Source organism: Lagenorhynchus albirostris, chromosome 20 (assembly GCF_949774975.1).
Source record: "Lagenorhynchus albirostris chromosome 20, mLagAlb1.1, whole genome shotgun sequence".
NCBI classification, from domain to species: Eukaryota; Metazoa; Chordata; class Mammalia; order Artiodactyla; family Delphinidae; genus Lagenorhynchus; species Lagenorhynchus albirostris.
In genome coordinates, this window is record NC_083114.1 from 52,704,976 (window position 1) to 52,726,470 (window position 21,495).

The window sequence follows — 21,495 nt, forward strand, 5'->3', positions numbered from 1 at the left end:
GGGTCTTACGGGCCTTAACGTACAGTAGCTGTGCACTGATGGGTGAGTTGGCAGTGACAGTGGGTTTAGCTGTTTGGTTGCTGTTTATGAAAACCAAATTCAAGGTGTGGCCACTTCCTGCTGAATTAAGAGACCCCGCCCCCCCATGCCATTTCAGTGTGAATGTGAGGGTCAAGCTTCTGCTAGTACCAGAGCAACTGAATGGGTCAGCAGCCCTGGTTGAGACATCAGGGAAGGCGTCCTGGAGGGACCACTTCACGGGGCCTAGGAGGTAGCCAAGCAACAGGGGGAAAGGTAAGGAGTGCAAGGCAGAAGTAACAGCATGTGCAAAGGTCCGGTGCCAGGGGGAGAAAAGTGCTAAGTAAGTGAAAAATGTGAAACCGAGTCCCTGTAAAACCATGTTCCCTTACCGAGTTTATGATTAATCTCTCTATCCAAAACTTTATTCCCTTTCTTATCCCCTCTGATCTCAATCCTGTGCTAACTGAACAGTAACCAACCAGAGTCAGATGACTAAAACTGCTGCTGTTGATAACATCGTTAATGTACTAAAATTGCTATTATTACAGATATCTCCATTCATGTGCAAACTCAGGCCGTTTCTCCAGGGCAAGATGAGCTCACAGACCCCCAAGCCATGGACTACCTGGCCAGAGAGTCGTAAACCAGAAACATCCTGATTCCCAAAACTTTGATTAAGAAATGTAGGGACTAAAAAATAAAAAAATAAATAAAAATAGAAAATAAAAAAAAAAGAAATGTAGGGACTTCCCTGGTGGTCCAGTGGTTAAGACTTCGCCTTCCAATGCAGGGGGTGCAGGTTCCATCCCTGGTCAGGGAGCTAAGATCCCAAATGCCTTGCAGTCAAAAACCAAAACATAAAACAGAAGCAATATTGTAACAAATTCAATAAAGACTTTAAAAGTGGTCCATATTAAAAAAAAATGTCAAAAAATGATGATTAACCCCAGCTTCCTTTTTCCTCCCCTAAAAAAACCCCCACAAAACAAAACTCAAAGACCAAGTTGGGGTGGATCTGAGGTTTGTCTCCCACTCCCTTGCTTGGTGTCCTGCAATAAATCTACTCTGCTGCAAATCCAGTGTCAAGAGTCTGGCTTTCTGCATCACAGGCACAAGAGCCCTTTGCTGGGTTACAAAAGGTTGGTGTCACAGAAGCTTGAATTCCAGGACAGAGGGACCAGAGCAGAAGCGGGTCCAGATCACCAGGGGTACCAAGTTTCATCTTGTTAGAACTGAATCCCAAGAACAACACAACCCTGAAAAGGTTTAGGCAAAGGCAAAAACTTGGAGGTGATCAAAAGCTAACACATATCCCACAGTTAAGTGCTTTATATATGTTAATTAACATTTAATCCTTCTAACAATCCTATGAGGTAAGCACTATTACTACGTGCTTTTTTTTTCCAAATGAGGAAACTGCAAGGGCGACAGCAAGGTCACAATCTGGAATCTGAACCCAAGTAGGAGGACTCCTGAATCCCTGCTCGCAACCCCTTCCCCTGCCCGTGCTGCCGGGGGTGCTCAGGATGCCGCCTTCAGGGACTGGGTGACCCTTGAGAGAGAGCAGCACCCAGAGCCCCGCAAAGCGCCTACCTCGTTGAGCCGAGGTGGCTGCGGGCCCGGCCGACCGTCCCCAGTCTGTGCCGCCCCCTGGTGGCTGGACGCGGGAAGGGGTCCGGACCGCTCGCAGCTCCGCCTCGCCGTTCACCGGTCACTTCCGGAGCCAGGGCGCTCGAGGTCCGCAGCCACCTCCCGGAGGGAGGAGCTCGCGGATCCCAGGAAGTAAGACTGCTGGGCCTAGGAGGGGGCGTGGCTCCTATGATGCTGGGGCGGGGCCTGAGGGCGGGGCTTCCGCCGTGCGCTCAGGCGCTGCTGCGGCCGCCTCTTTCGGGTCTTAGGAGCCGCGGTGGCGACGGCGGCTTGGGGAAAGATGGCGGCGACCTGGTGGCGAGTCGCGTTGTACGGGAGTTGGAGGTGGCGGGGCTTCAGCACCTCAGGTGAGGGCTCTTGGAGGTCTCCGTATAGCCGAACCCTGGGGATCAAGACAGCTCCCGCCCCCGACCTCCGTGGGGCCGGGCCGGGGCCGGCCTGACGTCCCGCTCTCTGCCCGCAGCCGCCCTGAGCCGCCGGACCGCTCCTCTGGGGCCCATGCCCAACGAGGTCATCGACGTGAGCAACCTGGAGCGGCTGAAGAAGTACCGCAGCTTCGACCGCTACCGGCGCCGGGCGGAGCAGGAGGCTCGGGACCCGCACTGGTGGCGGACCTACCGGGAGCATTTCGGAGAGGAGTCAGGTGCGGGGCGACCGGAGCTGGGCGGTGACCCCGCCGCCTTGGGACTCGGGGGCGCCCCGCCGGCGTCCTCCCCGAGCTTGGGGGAGGGGGCCTGCCAGCGGTCCCGTGCGCACCGGTGGCGATTTAGTCCCACCAGGATTTTTCACACCTTTCGGTCCCCCTACTTTGGAACATTCCCTTCTTTCATTATTAGAGTTCCACCTTGGATATTTCTACACCTAAAGCCCTTTCCTGACCAGCTCCCCACGGCCCAGTTCCGGGTTAGAACGCCCCTCTCTGCTCCTACAATACTGTTCATGTAGCCTTGGCCACACCGTATCCTGACTCTTTTCGCTGCCTCCCTCCCAGTTCAGGAGCTCCCTAAGGGTGGGGATCCTGCCTGTCTTGACCACCATTGGATCCTTGCACCCGCACAGTGCTTGGCACGTAGGTGTGCAATACTTTGCTGAATTAAATTGAAAGCCCTGGGCAAGGTGACTCAGGGACCCTGCTCCTGAGAGACTGACTACACTTAAGGAGTTTGTTCTTTGGAAAGCGTTTATAAAGGCGTTTTAATGATGGTTAAGGGCACACATGTGGAATCTTACTTAAACCCAAGTCAATCTCTTGGGAGTGACTTCCCTGAGGTTCAGTTTCCTCAACTATAAAATAAAAAGATTGTGTCTGTGTCACAAGATCGTTGTGAGGATTAAAGGATACAGTTAATCGGAATTCTTAGACTAATGTCATTCTTGATGTGGGCTCAGTGTCTGTTTCTTATTGTCATAGTCTAACGTAAATGGGAATGGGTGCTGGATTGAAAGTTTTCTAGGGTCTTGCTCCTCAGAGTGTGTTCTGGGAACAGCAGCATGGGCATTACCTAGGAGCTTGTTAGGAATGCAGAGTGTCAGGCCCCACGCTAACTTGCTGATTCAGAATCTGAATTTAAACAAGTTTCCCAGGTGACTTGTGTGGTTTTGTGCATTAAGTGTGAGAAGTGCTTCTTTGCTTCTAGCTTCAGCTCTGAATTCTGCCAGGTACACAGGTGCGAGTCCATGGCCAGCTGTGAACAGGCTTGAAGGTGATCCCAACTATAATTGGGATGGCCATCCGCCTCGATTTCCCATGACCGAGACAGATGATGTAACCTGGTTTAGGGATCAGTCTCAAGTTGTATCCAATTTGCTTAGCAACTGGACCCTGTTCATGTCTGTGAAGCTGACTACACAGTATATTTTAGTTTTGTGAATTAAAGGGTAAGCTTTAGCAGCAGAGCTTGCCCAGTGAAAGGAAAGGTATGGACAGGCAGCTTAACCAAGACCTGATCCTACTTTCTCTAACACCCCTTCCCTCCCCAGACCCCAAAGACAAGATTGACATTGGGTTGCCTGCACCTAAGGTCTGCCGGACCCAACAGCTGTTGGAGCGGAAGCGGGTCCTCCAGGCACTGCGGGCCAATGTGGAGGAGGAACGGGCCGCTCGCCTCCGCACAGGTAAGCCTTCCCAGGGGAGAGGGTCCTGGGTGTGTCCCTGCCCTGACCCTGCATCCCAGCTGGCATCATTCCTTCCCAGCACGCATCCCACTGGAGGCAGTGAGGGCTGAGTGGGAGAGGACCTGTGGCCCCTACCACAAGCAGCGTCTGGCTGAACACTACGGCCTCTATCGAGACCTGTTCCACGGGGCCACCTTCGTGCCCCGAGTCCCCCTGCATGTGGCCTACGCTATAGGCGAGGACGACTTGGTGCCTGTGTACTACGGCAATGAGGTCACTCCAACTGAGGTAACTGCTGGCCTGTGCCCCTCCCCGCCCTGTGTACACAGACATATCCCACCATGGGGCCACAGACAACAACTCCTTTTTGAAAGCATTTATAGAGGCAGTTTTTATGGTGGTTAAGGACACAAGTACGGCATCTGTGTAGACTGATCTGGGGTCTTCTTGTTCTCTGTCTCCTCTTTTTGATTTCCTGATAAACAACACCATGATACAGTAATTACAAAGAAGAGGATGTAAAGTGAAAGGAAAAGAAGTCGCATCTTGGCATACTGCTGTGACTGACCCTCTGTCTTCAAAGTGCCCTCCTAGCCCCTGGTCCTTGGCCTTCTTGTGGTTCAGATCTCGGGATAGTCAACTCTGTAGAGTTCTATAAGTCTATAAGTCTCTGTTTGCCCACCTGCCTCTCAAGGGGCTGTCATGGGCATTTGTTTCAGAATGGACTCTTCTTTCTCCAAGGTTTCTCAGGCTCCTGACCTCCAGAACGAAGGTCTGTTTAGAACAGCTTGTCCATCCCTGATGGGGGTGACAGCTCCATCGTTCTTTCCCCACCAGGCTGCCCAGGCCCCGGAGGTGACCTATAAGGCAGGCGAGGGCTCCATGTGGACACTGCTGCTCACCAACTTGGGTAGGTGTCTGAGGTTCACTGGGACTCCTGCCTCCTTCACCTCCTGGGAGCCAGGGCCCTGGGGAGCTGGGGGAGGGGCCAGATGGAAAGCTCCAGCCCCAGCTCCTTCCCAGGGAGGAGGTGGGAAGGGGCGGCAGTTCCCGCAGTCAGTGGGGTGTGTTTATGTGCAGATGGACACCTGCTGGAACCGGATGCCGAGTATTTGCACTGGCTGCTGTGAGTACCTGGGGTAGGGGAATGGGTCAGAAGCGTTCCAGGAGGCCCTGGCACCCTGGAAAGATCTGCACCTGCATTTCAGTCGTGGCTCCACCATGGATTAACCACCATCTCCCATCCTTGGAGGTGGTTCGTCACGTCTGCTTCCTGAGGGTGTCAGGGGCCCTGTGATCCAGTGGCTGAAGACAGGTGCAGAAGGAAAGCAGTGGGCCTTGGCCTCTCCCACAGGCCTCCTGGTCTCCCTGAACTCCTTTCCTTACCTGTAAAACAAGGATGATGCCACCACGTGCCTTAGCCACTCTGAGGGGCTCTGTGACAATCAAATGGGAAAGGAGTCCATGAGAGGCCTCCGGTACCTGTGGGCTGCCTCTTGTTTTCTCGGTGGCCTTTGGTTCTGAGCACCAGGCCAAGGGGAGGAGGTCAGGCATTTTTATTCAACTGCAGTTACCAGCCTGTGTAACAGGACCCTCTGGGGAGTTGTACCTGGGGCAGGTACAGCGGCCATCCCAGTGCCAGGCTGGGCAAACACTCCCTGACAAACCTAGAGGCTTTGGGAAACCGGGAGAGAAACAGCCCAAGGTCGCATGGCTCTCCCGCGTGCAGGGCTGTGGCATCCCCACAGCTCCCCAGGGCCAGTAAACGGGCTGCTTGACCTAGCTCTCATCTTGACAGTTCCTGGGGCCCTTGTCGGCCTCTGAGCCCCTACTGTTCCCTCCACAAGTTTGCAGTCCATCCGAGGGTTTACAGAGCTCTACTTCCTACTTGATTGTACAATAGAGATCATTTTAGGGTCTCTCTTCCCGGGGAGGTATATCAGTCTCTAGGGAGCACACGGGTGGGGATGTTCCTGCTGCCACCTCCCGCGAGTGGTAATTAACAGATGCTTTTTCTCCCACCAGAACCAACATCCCAGGCAACAGGGTGGCTGAAGGACAGGAGACGTGTCCCTACCTGCCCCCCTTCCCTGCCCGAGGCTCCGGCTTCCACCGCTTTGCCTTTCTGCTCTTCAAGCAGGACAAGCCAATCGACTTCTCTGGGGACACCCGGCCCTCACCCTGGTAATCTGTGCCCCTCCCCCACACACAGCTACCCCCAGCCTCAGGCCAGCTTCCCAGCAGTGGTCAGTCTTTCTCAGTTCTCTCTCGTAACTTGAGCTGTGCTAGGCAGACCCTAAGGGGCTTCTCAGCATTGCCTGTGGGGCTCTGGTGCCCCCTTCCCCACTCTCTAATGCTCCGCTCTTCCTCCAGCTACCAGCTTGCCCAGCGGACCTTCCACACTTTTGATTTCTACAAGAAACACCAAGATGCCATGACTCCAGCTGGCCTGGCCTTCTTCCAGTGCCGCTGGGATGACTCGGTCACCCACATCTTCCACCAGCTCCTGGGTAAGGGCAGAGTGGGCTGGAGGAGGGGGCGGCTGGCCTGAGCTCACAGACCTCTCCTGACTTGCCAGGAGGAGCGCCTGTCAGGAGAGGGCCACCAGCAGGCATGCCACTCCTGGGGTGGGCTGGCTGGGTGGTGCCAGCCTGGGCAGTCCCACCTGGCAGACGCGAGAGGGGCTCAGGCCAGCAGCAGTCTACACACACGCCCCTTCACTCTTCTTGCAGACATGCGAGAGCCTGTGTTTGAGTTTATGCGGCCGCCCCCTTATCACCCTAAGCAGAAGCGCTTCCCCCACCGGCAGCCCCTGCGCTACCTGGACCGGTACAGAGACAGTCACGAACCCACCTATGGCATCTACTGAGTGGCTGGAGTGCCACCCCCCTCAGAGAGTGGACTGGGCCTCTCAGGCCACCCTGTCAGGCTCCGCAGGCGGGAGCAATAGAGACACAGTGCCAAGGGGGGCAAGCATTGGGGTTCTCCGGCCTGCCTGAGGCAGCCCCTCTGCTGCCCTCCCAGCAGGCCCAGGGCTTGGAAGTGAAGAAAGCTGGGGAGTTGGGGGTATGAATATATTGATTTTTGCTGTAGCTGGTCTGGGTCTGTGTTCTGGGAGCAGCCAGAATGCCCCCTGGTGGGACTCTTGCTTTATGGGTGGGAAGAAGGCTGTCTCCCACCCCAGGAGGTGACCCCTCACCTCTGCTTCCTGAGGGTGTCAGAGGCCCTGCGATCCACTGGCTGAAGACGGGTGCAGAAGAAAAGCAGGCAGTGGACCCTGGCTGCTCCCACAGGCCTCTTGAAAGAAATTTGCCAGCCCTGGGCATTGGCCCCTTGCCGGCTGTTCACAGGCTCCTGGCCTCCAGATACTTTGAATAAGAAGCCTTGTCAGGTGGGGCAAAGGCAGGTCTCAGAGATCTCTGGGCACGCCCCCTGCTCAGGACCCAGAAAGCTCCCGAGTGCTTGCTGGATGGTTAGGGTATTTCTCCTCTCTAAAGGCAGAGACTGCCTAGTAGCCAGTCAAGAGATCAATGCACCTTGTCCAGCAAGAGAAACTTCACATACTGTCACCCAGAAGACAATACGCTTGCTGCATCAAAGGGAGAGGACGCCCCGCCTCAAAATTAGGCCAGCTCCTTTGGAAAGAAAGAGTTAACCCTCCTCCAGCTCACGCTGGCCCAGCACACACTGCCCCCAGGGCAGGTGGGTTAGCAGTCAGGATCCTTCTGTGCTCAGCTGCAGGGGAACCACCTCTCTAAAAAGTGAGGTTCCAGAACAGTTGGGACCTGCAGACAAGGAACTCTCCCCAGCAGAGGGCTGACACCCAGAGGGGCTTCCAAGTGCAGGTTAAGCTTGCTTTAGTTTCCATTAAAGGGGGTAGGAAGGAACCACTGTTTTTTGGTCTCTGTCTCTTGGTAACCAGAAATTTCCACCTCACTGTTTGCTTTAAAAGAACCGAAATTAGGCATAACCTAGAGAAGGGAGACACCCTAATCCGGCAAGTGCCTGAAATTCAGCTCAAGGAAAAAGTGCAGCAGGGCCCCTCGGGTCAGGAGAGAGCATTTAATGAGCACTAGCTGTGTGCGCCATGCTCATTGCCAGGCATTCCCATGTGCGGTCCTGTTCCATTTAATCGCCAAAACCCCTGGGAGGTAGATAACAACAGCCCTTGTTGTTAGTAGTATTTGCATGAGATTTTCAGATTAGGGGCTCAGAAGAGGTTCTGGTGGTGGCCCTCAGCCAGGAGGAGGCCCGACGGGTTTCCCAAGCCTCTTGTGTCCAGATTCCCTGCACGGGAGCTGCTGGACTGAGGATCTAGGGAAGCAGGATGGAGGTCCCAGAGAGAGCTGGACCCCAACTCCCAGTTTCGGGTGGTAAAAGGCAGGCAGGGGTGGCTCGGAGTTGATAGGGGCCGAGCACCGGAATGGGAAGCCAATCCCGCAGCCGTCGGCGCAGGGTGGAGCGAGCGCACTGGGAGTGGCGGCTGGTCGGGGCGGAAGAAGGGCTGTCAAGTTCGTCTTCCCAGGCGGGTCCTGGCTCCGCCCGCCGCACCCACACCCGGGCGCCGGCGGTCCCTTTAAGAGGTCCCGGCCTTCCGCCCGTGCGTCTGGGGCCGCGCGCCGCCGCCATGGCCGCGCCGTGGCTGGAGGACAGGCTGACCTGTGCCATCTGCCTGGGGCTCTACCGGGACCCGGTGACGCTGTTCTGCGGCCACAACTTCTGCAGGGCCTGTATCCAGGACTGGTTGGGCCGCAGCGAGAAGGTGTGCCCCGAGTGCCGGGAGCCCTTCCCCGACAGCGCCGAGCTGCGCCGCAACGTGGCTCTGAGCGGCGTGCTGGAGGATCTGAGCGGCGTGCTGGAGGATCTGCGCGTCCGGCCGGCGCCCGAACCCGGCCCCGGCGCGTGCTGCCCCCGGCACGGGAGGCCGCTCGAGCTTTTCTGCCGCACCGAGGGCCTCTGCGTGTGCAGCGTGTGCACCGTGCGCGAGTGTCGCCTCCACGAGCGTACGCTGCTGGACGCCGAGCGCCGAGAGCGCGAGGTGACCCTCGGGGGACCCCGCCCTGCTCTCTGCGCCCGGGCGGGGCTGGCAGCTTCAGCAGCTTCGCTTGGTCCTGTTTTTATTCTGGTTTGAAAGGAGGTGGTGGTCAGAAAACAGATGCTTGGAATAGAGATGTTAGAGCTGGTGACGGGTCCAGGGTGAAGTTACAGGGGTGAGTGGCTGAGATGGAATGAGGAGGTCAAGCAGCCCAGAGCCAGAATGTGGGGGATAATCCCTGTGGCTGCTGAAGGCACAGAGTAAGGACAGGGTGTTACTGCTTGTGGGACCAAAGACCTTGCACTAAGCATCGAAGTTTGCAGTGGAGGGCAGCAACAGGGAGAGAGGGAGGAACAGGTGGTACAGCCGGCGGCAGATGCACTGCAGGAGCTAGAATTTGGCTAGGGAGAGGGGAAGTGACGCTGGGGTGTGAGGGGCTGGATGTGTGCCCTTGGGGGAGAGTCAGGGTGAACCAGAAAAGTCTGCCCTGCCCCCTCCTACGTTCAGCATGTTTTACCGTGCCGGAGGCGGTGAGGCCTGAACAGAGGCACAAGTGCTGCACTTAGGAAGACCTGATTACTTTGACCAAGTTGTCAACTTCTCTGACCTGTGAATCGGGGATAATATCAGTCCTTCCATCAAAGTGTTGCTGGGACAAGAAGAATCAAGACAGGCTCTTGACCTGGTACAGGGAACCAAATCCTAGCAGATGCGCAGTCCTGAACTACGAGAGTATAGCATTTTGATCCTCGAGGAGACCAGACAGGTCACAACCAAATAGGGGTGCCCCCTTCCCCCTCATGTCCAAAGCTGGGCCTGAGGACTGGCCAGGCATTTGGAAGAACCCAGCTTATACCTGCGGTGCACTGCCCACCTGTCAAAAAACTTCGGTGCTTTGGGTCGTCGCCCCTTCCCCTCAAGGCCGCGTAAGCTCCCATTTATTGACTGGGGGTAGTGGGGGGGCTGCTCTGCCCCAGGTTGCTCGTCTTCAGCCCAAGGCCTCTGCACCACCCTGCTCCGGGTGGGGAAGGGGCCTTGTCCAGGCCTCCCTGGGACTCTGACCCAGTTCTCCCGGGGCACACACCAAGGCTGATGCTCTGCGTGCTGGCCTCACCTGGGGTGGCATGAGGAGGGGATGCCCAGCATCTGCAGGTGTTTTGACTGGCTGAGGGGGGAACTTCACAGCCGATCCTGGATCTCTCTTGTTACTTGTCCCCCGGTGGGCACCACAGGCCCAGCTGAGAGCCACACTGGAGGTCACCCAGCAGCAGGCCACCCAGGCTGAGAGCCAGCTACAGGAGCTGCAGCAGCGAAGCAGCCAGATCCAGGTATGAGGCCTGTCTGCTCCACGCCCCCCACGTCCTCATGCCGTGTCCTTCGAGCAGCCACTGGCCGGTTCCTGGGACACCGGGCAGTAGGTGTAAGCTGCCTTGAAAATGCCTCCTGGCAGCAGGAAAGGAAGGGCTGAACAGGGGGAGAGATTCCAGGGACCATGGCTCCCCACATTCCCACCCCTCAGGCCAGCGGGCAGCCCAGGGACTTGGCTGCCCTCGACTTCTGTGCCCACCCAGAGCTCAGCCTGCACCCTGACCTCCGTGATCTCTGGCAAGTTCAACCGCCTGCTGCAGGCCCTGGAGATGCAGCGGGACTTGGCCCTGAGGAACATCGAGGTGGCCAAGACACAGGCGCTGGAACAGGCCCGGGACGAGAAACAGCGACTGCAGGGCCACCTGGAGGCCTTGTCTTGCTGTGACCACAGGATTCGCAACCTCCTGGAGCAGTTGGACGACCGGACCTTCCTCCAGGTACCAGGCCTTGGGGCGGCAGGGTGGGGACCGGGGTGCCTGCCCCTCGTGCTCCGGCTTACTGCAGCTGTCCCCGGGGCTCAGGAATCACAGCTCCTGGCGCCCCCAGGCCCGCTCGGGCCACTGACTCTCCCGCACTGGGACGAAGATCAGCAGCTGGGCGGCCTGAAGGAGTCCCTGAGCCAGCTGTGTGCCCTCCTCCTGGAAGAGGGGGGCCACCCCGGAGCACCAGCCGAGGCTGCTGACTTTGGCTCCATGGGTAAGGCTGACCCCAGATCTCTCTCCACCCCTCTGGGCCCAGCTGTTCTTCCCACTGGGGTGGTAATGGAGTCAGGGCCCAGCCCCCATGAGCTCCCCTCCAGGTCACTCCCCTAAAACACTGCTTTGCCCCCTAGAGGCCCCGGGTCCCCCGGCACCAGTCGCGAGCCTCGTCTGTCCACTGAGGAGGAAACTCTGGCAGAGTAAGAAGGCCCATCGCATGTGTGTGTGCACCTGTGTGAGCGTGTGCGTGTGAGTGCGCTGTGTGTACACGTGGGTCTGTGCGTGTGCACGGCACGTGCTATGACTGCTCTGTACAGGAAGTCTGTTTCCCTCCCCTCCCTGGGGCTAGCCTGGCCCCTCTGCACACCTGTTGCAGGATGCACACCTCTTACACGTGCAGCCCGTGTAGTGTTTAAGGAGATTCTGGGCACGCAAATCTGGGATTGATCACAGTTCTTCCCCTTTACGAAGTTAGGTGACCTTTCTGAACCTCCGTTTTCTCATCTGTGAAACGAGGCTGATGGAAGGTTCCACCTCAGGGGTTGCATGGAGGGTCGGATGCTGAGATGATGTCCACGTTAGCTCAGCTTGCAGTCGCCCCGGCAGATGTCTCTCCCCTCTGGGGACAGGATGGTGGCCAGGCACAGGCACCCTTGCCCGCTCACCTTCCATCCATCTCTGCCCAACAGATTATCGCAACCTGACCTTCGACCCCATCAGCGCCAACCGTCACTTCTACCTGTCTCAGCAGGACCGGCAGGTAAAGCACTGTCGCAAGCCCCGGGGCCCAGATGGGCCAGGCAGCTTCGAGCTCTGGCAAGTGCAGTGTGCCCAGAGCTTCCAGGCCGGGCAGCACTACTGGGAGGTACGTGTGTCCAACCACTCGGTGACGCTGGGCGTTGCCTACTCAGAACTAACGAGGCGCAAGCTGGGGCCCCACACGGACAACATCGGCCGTGGGCCCAGCTCCTGGGGGCTCTGCATTCAGGAGGACAGCACCCAGGCCTGGCACAACGGGGAGGCCCGGCGCCTCCCGGGGGTATCAGGGCGGCTCCTGGGCATGGATTTGGACCTGACCTCTGGCTGCCTCACCTTCTACAGCCTGGAGCCCGAGACCCAACACTTGTATACCTTTCATGCCATCTTCTCCCGGCCCCTCCACCCCGTTTTCTGGCTCCTCGAGGGTAGGACCCTGACCCTGTGCCATCGGCCCGAGGCCAAGCTCCCTCCAGGGCTCCAGGAAGAGGCCTCAGGGCTCAGCTGAGGAAGGCACGGGATGGAGCTCAGGGTCAGGACCGGGTGCCACCAGGCCTGTGGGCCCAAGAACTGCCCCAGCCCCTGGCCTGGGGGCCTGAGGCCACAGCTCTAACGGGACCAGTTGGTGGCCAGAAGACCGAGTCAGGACCAGGCTGGGCCACTTGGAGAGAGAGGTGGGTGGAGCCTCCAAACTGGAGTTTACTTTTCCAGCCTCTCTGAACGGGACAGGGGCTAAAGGAAGTAAAATGGGAGCCCAGTTCTAGGCACTGCCTGGACCTCAGAGGCTAGTGCAGTGCCCAGGGCTCCTGGTCCTTCAGGAGAGCGAGTGTGGTGCGGGACACACCACAGGGTGGGACAGACAAAATCATACATGCAACAGCCCCAGAGGAAAAAACGATTCCTAGAGGAAATCTTGGGAAAATTGATATTTACCTTTTCCCTCCTCATCTTTCTCTCTTTTCTTTTTGTTATTTTCCTTAACATTTCGTATAGTTTGGTCTTTTTTTCTTTTACTTTGTACATCCTTGTGATCGTATTCTATAAACAATTGTGTTTTCTGCGTGTTTTACTTAACAAGCATTTTTCACATTGTTATAAACTTTTCTCTGAATGACTACAGTATAGACAGTCATTCTAATGACAAAGACAAATTCTAATCAGAATTTGTTTACCCATTATTGGACATTCAAAACGTTTTATTTGAGGGCTCTAAAAATATGGCCGTGATGACTGTTTTTGAACAGGAAGCTTTGGCCATATTTATTGTTACGTACGTAGGCTACATTTCCTAAAGAGGAATTGCTCAACAGAGAAACAATGAACACTTGAAGATTTTTTATTTTTATACAAAGGACCAAAATAAAGAAACCTTGAGTCAGACCAGCTAGTGCCCCTGCCCCCCCATCCCACCAGGCAAGTTGTTGTGGCAGAGCCTCAGCTGCCGTCTTCCCCACCTTATCCCCAGCGGGGGTGTGGGGATTAAGCACAGTCATTCGTGTAGGTGCCCGCACACTGCCAACTCCTTTTATTTTGGTTTTTGCTCTTTGGAACATGTTTCCGCGAAGATCCTTGTACATGTTTTTGCTTGTGTTTCTGGAAGTGAGGGTGCTGGGCCATAGGGGAGCAGTCGTTTTGTACTTGAAATGTTCCACTTCTTGATCTGGGTGGTGGTTCCAAGGGTGTTTGCTTTATAACTTTTCCCACTGCACACACATGTTTTATGTACTCACGTGTAAGTATCTGACAATAAAAGTTTTATTAAAGGATAACACATACTCCAAAAGTTACAAACTATTTTTATGTAAAGTGTCCCTCCCTCCCCACATGGTAACCTGGCCTCGGCCGGCCGCTGCCGCAGTCGCAGACTCCACCTTGTGGCCTCACTCCTCAGCCGTTTGGCTCTCTGTTCAAGGGCAGGGCCAGGCCTCTGATTGGTGCAGCCTGGGCAAGGAGCTTCGGGTAAGATTCCTAAGGTGGGGCGGTCCCCAAACATGGGAAGGAGATTGTGACACTGGGCAGCCCAACAGTGTGACAGCTGGGTTAACAGCAGGAGCTGAAAGGCCGGGCAGGGCAGGATGCAGGACTGAGCTGGCCAGGAAGCCATCATCACTGGCTGTCCCGGCGCACAGATTCTAACTGTCCCTCTTGATCCCAGAGCCCCAGCACCTGACACAAGTGTCCAGCCAGCCGAGCCCATGTTCTGAAAGGGGCAGAGAAAGGAAGAACAGCCCCCTTTCTGCTTCCATGGTGGGGAGTGCCTTGGGTCATTTATTCTGTGGATTTACTTTTTTATTGGGTTGTTAGTCCTTTCCGTGTTGCCCTGTGGGAAGGTTCTATATTGTGATCATTAACCTTTGTTTACATATAACACTACTGCCATTTTTCTTTTTTTTTTTTTTTTTTTGCCGTGATGCTTGTGGGATCTTAGTTCCCCAACTGGGGATTGAACCTGGGCCCCCGCAGTGCAAGCGCTGAGTCCTAACCACTGGACCACCAGGGAAGTCCCTATTTTTATAGAGTGGTATGGAGAAGTGCTTCCCAAGTAGGTCTGGAGGCAAGCATTGACAAATCTCCTGGACAGCTACTTCAGATTAAATTCGCTGGGTCCTCCTGATTCTAACAGGACTCTCTGCCTCCTCTCCAGGAAAAATGCCTTGGTGTAGAGGGAGAAAGAAGCATGGGCTTTGGGGTGTAACTTTTATAAAGAGGACACATTTGATGAGCCTAGGGGTGTTGCCAGCATCTCTGCCCCACTCCTCACGGTTTCTGGGTGTCTGTGAGGCAGAATCAGCAGGGTGGGCACAGGGACAGAAAAGAGCAGGGGAGGGTGGGAGAGATTTTAAAAGACAGGGGCCTCTGGGCCAGTGGAGTTGGAGGGAGTTGGATTGGAGGCCAGAGAGGGGAGTGGTAAAGAGAATAAGAGGCTGCTTTTGCCCAGGCAGTAAGGGATGGAAGGGAGCAGCGTGGTGACAGTAGGAAATGTGGCTTCAAGTAACAAGGGGCTGGAAGCTAGAAGACAATGGAGCCAGGCCATTGAGACTCTGAGGGGGAAAGATTTCCATTTAGAATTCCATACACAGTACTTCCCTGATGGTCCAGTGGTTGAGAATCTGCCTTCCAATGCAGGGGACACGGGTTCAATCCCTTGTCGGGGAACTAAGATCCCACATGCCACGGGGCAACTAAGCCCGCGCACCACAACTGCTGAGCCCACATGCTCTGGAGCCCGCGCACCACAACCAAAGATCCCGCATGCCACAAGAAAGACCCGACACAGCCATAAATAAATAAATAAATATTAGAATTCCACACGCAGCCAAACTGTCAATCATGGGCAAAGCCTGAACCAAGACATTTGCAGACACTTCTGCATCCATTCCCAGGAAGCCCCCAGAGCACCCACTTTTCAAAAATGAAAGAAATCAGTGAAGGGAAAGGGAGACCTGGGATCCAAGCAACGGGGAGCTCAACACTAAGGAGAAGCGATAAAGAATCAAAATTTCCAGAAATACGAGCACAGACATTCACGTATTCAAGGCTTATAAGCACGTGCTTTAGAGACAAGGAGGTAAGTGCTGGAAGAGACGGTTAAGAGTTGAACCTGGTTGTCCACGGGAGCAAGAATCTGGAGGAGGTAGGACATGGGACTGCCAGTTTTTGTTATAAGCCTGATTAAATTGTTTGGTTTTTAGATACTCCTAAATATAGTACTTTGAAATAAACAAGTGTTTTAAAGCACGTCAGTAGCATAAAGAAGAAGTGCTACTGTGGGACATGTCTTGGATCCCATTTCCATTTTTTTTCAGAGATGCAAGCAAAGCTAGGCGTGGCTTGCTAAGTACTGTCATTTGCTCAACTGCTTTTGCTTGTTTGTTTTTGTTTCTGTTTGACTTTTTTGTTGTTTTTTTTTTTTTTGGTAAGCAGTACTGCAGCCAGACAAGGTCATTTATGATATGAGGTTTAGGATTACTTTCAGGTTGCACCTTCTGGGTTTAAATTCCACCTCCTCCACAGGACTAGTTATGTGACCTCTGGCAAGATACGTAACCTATTGGAATTCTATTTCCCCTCCTTCGTGACAGTCCTGGCAAGGGCAGAGTGAGATGCAGGCATGAGCAGAGTGTCAGTTGCCCTTTCCCCTTAAGAGCCAAGTCATTTCAAGAATAATGAATATATTGGGCAACTTAAAGCTACCGTAATGGAAACGAAGTGTCAAAATGCAGCCACCCTGGCAAATCACATCTCCAAGCTTTCCTGAGGGAGCACATCTTCCTGAACAGGCTGTGGGGTGGGGAGCAGAGGGCTGGCTGGGCCTCATCCCTGAGCACCCCCAAACCTGAGTGGCACCCTTCTTTCCCCTCCAGAGCCAGGCGGGTCTGTGGTCTCAGCAAGCCCAGGCATCCTCGCTGCCAGGCTGCCGAGCAGGGTGGCGCTGATGCCTGAGCCTCTGAACTGTTGCTGGGTCTCGGCAAACAAGGGACCATCCAGATCAAGTGCTCCTTGTGGAAACCAACTTATGGAACTCATTACCCGCCTTCCTGCCAAACTAGGCACACCCAGCCTGGGTCCCTCTGCTGCTCTGCCCAGAAGATCTTTTCCCACCCTAGTTTCTGCATGCCTGAGCCCTAGCAGTCTGTGAAAGCCCAGCTCAAATGCTACTTCCTCCATGCAGGCCTTCATGGTTTCCTGCCCTCCCCCCACTTCCCACAAATCCCCCAGGAGTGGATCCCACCTCTCTTAATACGTAATAGATCTTAGTTTTCTTCTCTCTTTCCAGGAGGCTCTGCATAGCATCTTTCTAAATTAGACTTTTTTTTTTTCCTTGGCCGTGCTGCAGGATTTTAGCTCCCCAACCAGGGATTGAACCCAGGCCATGGCAATGAAACTGCCATGTCCTAACCACTGGACTGCCAGGGAATTCTCCCTAAATTAGACATTTTTAACCCGGGGTCTTAGGGGGGAAATCCTCTTTATTTTCACTGTCCTCTAACAGATACTTAGCATTTCTATTACAAATGGAGAAAACACACTGCAGTGATATTAGCAACAGCTGTGACTTGTCACCAATAGAAATTACAGATTTTTTTCAAAAAATACCTAGAGACAAATTACAACGAAAATACGATAATCCAAAACCTATGGGATGCAACAAAAGCAGTTCTAGGAGGGAACTTTATAGCAATACAAGCCTACCTCAAGTAACAAGAAAAATCTCAAATAAACAATCTAAACTTACACCTAAAGGAACTAGAGAAAGAAGAACAAACAAAACCCAAAGTTAGCAGAAGGAAAGAAATCATAAAGATCAGAGCAGAAATAAATAGAAACAAAGAAAACAATAGCAAAGATCAATAAACCTAAAAGCTGGTTCTTTGAGAAGATAAACAAAATTGAAAAACCATTAGCCAGACTCATCAAGGAAAAGAGGGAGAGGACTCAAATAAAATTAGAAATGAAAAAGGAGAAGTTACGACACTGCAGAAATACAAAGCATCATAAGAGACTACTACAAGCAACTCTATGCCAATAAAATGGACAACCTGGAAGAAATGGACAAATTCTTAGAGAGGTATAACCTTCCAAGACTGAACAGGAAGAAATAGAAAATATGAACAGACCAATCACAAGTAATTAAATTGAAACTGTGATTAAAAATCTTCCAACAAACAAAAACTCCAGGACCAGATGGCTTCACAGGTGAATTCTATCAAACATTTAGAGAAGAGCTAACAGCTATCCTTCTCAAACTCTTCCAAAAAATTGCAGAGGAAGGAACACTCCCAAACTCATTCTATGAGGCCACCATCACCCTGATACCAAAACCAGACAAAGATACTACAAAATAAGAAAATTACGGGCTTCCCTGGTGGCACAGTGGTTGAGAGTCTGCCTGCCAATGCAGGGGACATGGGTTCATGCCCTGGTCTGGGAAGATCCCACATGCCATGGAGTGGGGCCCGTGAGCCATGGCCGCTGAGCCTGTGCGTCCAGAGCCTGTGCTCCGCAACAGGAGAGGCCACGACAGTGAGAGGCCTGCGTACCGCAAAAAAAAAAAAAAGAAAATTACAGACCAATATCATTGATGAATATAGATGCAAAAATCCTCAACAAAATACTAGCAAATAGAATGCAACAACACATTAAAAGGATTGTACACCATGATAAAGTGGGATTTATCCCAGGGATGCAAGGATTCTTCAATATATGCAAATCAATCAATGTGATACACCATATTAACAAATTGAAGAAGAAAAACCATATGATCATCTCAATAGATGCAGAAAAAGCTTTTGACAAAATTCAACACCAATTTATGATAAAAACTCTCCAGAAAGTGGGCATAGAGGGAAACTACCTCAACATAATAAAGGCCATATATGACAAACCCACAGCAAACATCATTCTCAATGGTGAAAAACTGAAAGCATTTCCTCTCAGATCAGGAAAAAGACAAGGATGTCCACTCTCACCACTATTATTCAACATAGTTTTGGAAGTCCTAGCCACAGCAATCAGAGAAGAAAAAGAAATAAAAGGAATACAAATTGGAAAAGAAGAAGTAAAACAGTCACTGTTTGCAGATGACATGATACTATATATAGAGAATCCTAAAGATGCTACCAGAAAACTACTAGAGCTAATCAATGAATTTGGTAAAGTTGCAGTATACAAAATTAATGTACAGAAATCTCTTGCATTCCTATACACTAATGATGAAAAATCTGAAAGAGAAATTAAGGAAACACTGCCATTTACCATTGCAACAAAAAGAATAAAATACCCAGGAATAAACCTACCTAGGGAGACAAAAGACCTATATGCAGAAAACTATAAGACACTAATGAAAGAAATTAAAGATGATACCAACAGATGGAGAGATATACCATGCTCTTGGATTGGAAGAATCAATATTGTGAAAATGACTATACTACCCAAAGCAATCTACAAACTCAATGCAATCCCTATCAAATTACAAATGGCATTTTTTATGGAACTAGAACACAACATCTTAGAATTTGTATGGAGACACAAAAGACCCCGAATAGCCAAAGCAGTCTTGAGGGAAAAAAACGGAGGTGGAGGAATCAGACTCCCTGACTTCAGACTATACTACAAAGCTACAGTAATCAAGACAATATGGTACTGGCACAAAAACAGAACTATAGATCAATGGAACAGGATAGAAAGCCCAGAGATAAACCCACACACCTATGGTCAACTAATCTATGACAAAGGAGGCAAGGATTTACAATGGAGAAAAGACAGTCTCTTCAATACGTGGTGCTGGGAAAACTGGACAGCTACGTGTAAAAGAATGAAATTAGAACACTCCTTAATACCATACAGAAAAATAAACTCAAAATAGATTCGAGACCTAAATGTAAGACCAGACACTATAAAACTCTTAGAGGAAAACATAGGAAGAACATTCTTTGACATAAATCACAGCAAGATCTTTTTTGATCCACCTCCTAGAGTAATGGAAATAAAAACAAAAATAAACAAATGGGACCTAATGAAAACTTCAAAGCTTTTGCACAGCAAAGGAAACCATGAACAAGACGAAAAGACAACCCTCAGAATGGGAGAAAATATTTGCAAATGAATCAACAGACAAAGGATTAATCTCCAAAATATATAAACAGCTCATGCAGCTCAATATTAAAGAAACAAACAACCCAATCCAAAAATGGGCAGAAGACCTAAATAGACACTTCTCCAAAGAAGACATACAGATGGCCAAGAAGTACATGAAAAGCTGCTCAACATCACTAATTATTAGAGAAATGCAAATCAAAACTACAATGAGGTATCACCTCACACCAGTTAGAATGGGTATCATCAGAAAATCTACAAACAACAAATGTTGGAGAGGGTGTGGAGAAAAGGGAAACTTCTTGCACTGTTGGTGGGAATGTAAATTGATACAGCCACTATGGAGGTTCCTTAAAAAACTAAAAATAGAATTACCATATGATCCAGCAATCCCACTACTGGGCATATATACCCAGAGAAAACCATAATTCAAAAAGACACATGCATCCCAGTGTTCATTGCAGCACTATTTACAATAGCCAGGTCATGGAAGCAACCTAAATGCCCATCGACAGAAGAATGGATAAAGAAGATGTGGTATATATGTACAATGGAATATTACTCAGCCATAAAAAGGAACAAAATTGAGTCATTTGTTGAGACGTGGATGGATCTAGAGACTGTCATACAGAGTGAAGTAAGTCAGAAAGAGAAAAACAAATATCGTATATTAACGCATGTTTGTGGAACCTAGGAAAATGGTACAGATGAACCGGTTTGCAGGGCAGAAATTGAGACACAGATGTCGAGAACAAACGTATGGACACCAAGGGGGGAAGTGGCGGGGGGTGGGGATGAATTGGGAGATTGGATTGACATGTATACACTAATATGTGTAAAATAGATAACTAATAAGAACCTTCTGCATAAAAACTAAATAAAATTAAATTAAAAAATTAAAAAAAAACTTACAGATTTTTCATTGCACATTACAGAGGTGACAGAGGACTTGAAATATGTTTACATTCATCACTATTTCAAAAATACAGTAATTCTTAGGCCTCCATCAGATCTTGTTATTTGTTCTTGTGTTAAAGAAACACATATATTACTTTATCACAAATTTATTTCTTTGTATTTTGAACCTGTATTTCAATGTAATTGGTTGCCATGGAATCTTCTGCATTTTATTTTGTGCATTTAAAAGCATTATTCTGGAAAGGCTTCTGAGACTACACCAGGCTTCAAGAGGGCCCCCTGGCAGAGCAAGAAAGGCTAATCCCCACCTCTAGGTGGATCAATCCTCTCCACCACTTTATTCCTTCCACTTTGGCCTCTCATCAGCAGAAGTCTGCAGGCCTGGGGGTAGGAAGCATTGTCCCAATTAGCTATATTCCATAATTCATTCAAATTGCCTTAGTTTCCCCCTAACATCCTTTTCCTCTCTCAGGAACACGTCCAGAATACACATTACATTTAGTTATCATGTCTCCTTGGGCTTCTCTTGGCTGTGACAATTTTTCAGACTTTCCCTGCTTTTGTTTGATGACCTTGACAGTTTCAAGGGGTTCTGGTCAGGTGCTGTGTAGTCTGTGTCTTATTGGGATTTGTCTAAAGTTTTAGTCATAATTAGAGTGGGATTATGGACTTCTGGGTAGGAAGACCACATCATATCAAGGGTACTTACTGCCGACATGACTTACCACTGTTGACGTTGACCTTGATGTGGTTTTCATCAGGTTTCTCCATTGTAAAGTTACTCTTCTGCTCCCTTTGGAAGAAAGTCACTATGCACCGTCTATACTTAAGGAGTGGGAAGCCATTCTCCACCTTGGAGTATTTACCAAAACTTTTTGGAATTCCTCTGAATGGGAAATTTGTCTATTCTCCCTCATTTATTTATTTATCCAGTCATTTATTTACACCAGCATGAACTCATGGATGTTTATTTTATACTTTGGGTTACAACCCAATGCTACTTTTGTTATTTTGTTGCCATTCTATTTTTTTTAATTTAACATTATCGAGGTATAGTTTACGTATAATAAAATGCACCATTTTGAGTGCATAGTTGAAGGAGTCTCAGCAAATGCCTCCACTTGGGGAACCCACATCCCTAGCCCCAGGCACACCACATGAGTGTCGGTGGACCGTAACTGAATTCCCAGGACGTTGGACCTGGAGGATATCAACTTCCCATTTCAAGTTTAGAGAAGCCCAAGTTTCCCACCCGGGTTAAACAGGGGCAAAAACATGCGCATATCAGCAGTTTCCCCCCACCCCCGCCTTCAGCAGCTCAGCAACTTTGCTTAAAGG

General features: G+C 51.2%; 2 protein-coding genes across 6 annotated transcripts; both read left to right on the forward strand.

Moving 5' to 3' along the window:
* Positions 1–1,883: 1,883 nt before the first annotated feature.
* MRPL38 (mitochondrial ribosomal protein L38) lies at positions 1,884–6,878 on the forward strand. 3 transcript variants are annotated; one of them, XM_060132900.1, is made up of 10 exons: positions 1,884–2,018; positions 2,135–2,314; positions 2,663–2,740; positions 3,652–3,786; positions 3,866–4,074; positions 4,624–4,696; positions 4,867–4,912; positions 5,812–5,970; positions 6,160–6,296; positions 6,519–6,878. In XM_060132900.1, exons 1-10 carry the CDS (start codon positions 1,952–1,954, stop codon positions 6,653–6,655), a joined length of 1,221 nt encoding a protein of 406 aa, XP_059988883.1. In that variant the 5' UTR covers positions 1,884–1,951; the 3' UTR covers positions 6,656–6,878. The 3 variants fall into 3 exon arrangements, 2 of the variants coding, with proteins under 2 accessions (XP_059988883.1, XP_059988885.1); XR_009537393.1 differs by lacking the exon at positions 4,867–4,912 and having other exon boundaries at positions 6,519–6,657; XM_060132902.1 differs by lacking the exon at positions 2,663–2,740 and having other exon boundaries at positions 1,937–2,018.
* Positions 4,970–13,412, forward strand: TRIM65 (tripartite motif containing 65). 3 transcript variants are annotated; one of them, XM_060132897.1, is made up of 7 exons: positions 4,970–5,038; positions 6,974–8,824; positions 10,054–10,149; positions 10,393–10,626; positions 10,711–10,885; positions 11,022–11,087; positions 11,577–13,412. In XM_060132897.1, the coding sequence occupies exons 2-7, from the start codon at positions 8,210–8,212 to the stop codon at positions 12,149–12,151; spliced, it is 1,761 nt and encodes a 586-aa protein (XP_059988880.1). In that variant the 5' UTR covers positions 4,970–5,038; positions 6,974–8,209; the 3' UTR covers positions 12,152–13,412. The 3 variants fall into 3 exon arrangements, with proteins under 3 accessions (XP_059988880.1, XP_059988882.1, XP_059988881.1); XM_060132899.1 differs by lacking the exon at positions 4,970–5,038 and having other exon boundaries at positions 7,035–8,548; XM_060132898.1 differs by lacking the exons at positions 4,970–5,038; positions 11,022–11,087 and having other exon boundaries at positions 7,035–8,824.
* The last annotated feature ends 8,083 nt before the right edge of the window (positions 13,413–21,495 follow it).

Excerpts from the sequence above, each read along its gene's own strand:
- TRIM65 (XM_060132897.1), top strand. The coding sequence starts at position 8,210 with ATGGGAAGCCAATCCCGCAGCCGTCGGCGCAGGGTGGAGCGAGCGCAC. Across the intron at positions 8,825-10,053 it reads CCGAGCGCCGAGAGCGCGAG|GCCCAGCTGAGAGCCACACT; the intron begins GTGACCCTCGGG and ends TGGGCACCACAG. Across the intron at positions 10,150-10,392 it reads AGCGAAGCAGCCAGATCCAG|AGCTCAGCCTGCACCCTGAC; the intron begins GTATGAGGCCTG and ends GTGCCCACCCAG.
- MRPL38 (XM_060132900.1), top strand. The coding sequence starts at position 1,952 with ATGGCGGCGACCTGGTGGCGAGTCGCGTTGTACGGGAGTTGGAGGTGG. Across the intron at positions 3,787-3,865 it reads GGCCGCTCGCCTCCGCACAG|CACGCATCCCACTGGAGGCA; the intron begins GTAAGCCTTCCC and ends ATTCCTTCCCAG. Across the intron at positions 4,075-4,623 it reads ATGAGGTCACTCCAACTGAG|GCTGCCCAGGCCCCGGAGGT; the intron begins GTAACTGCTGGC and ends TTTCCCCACCAG.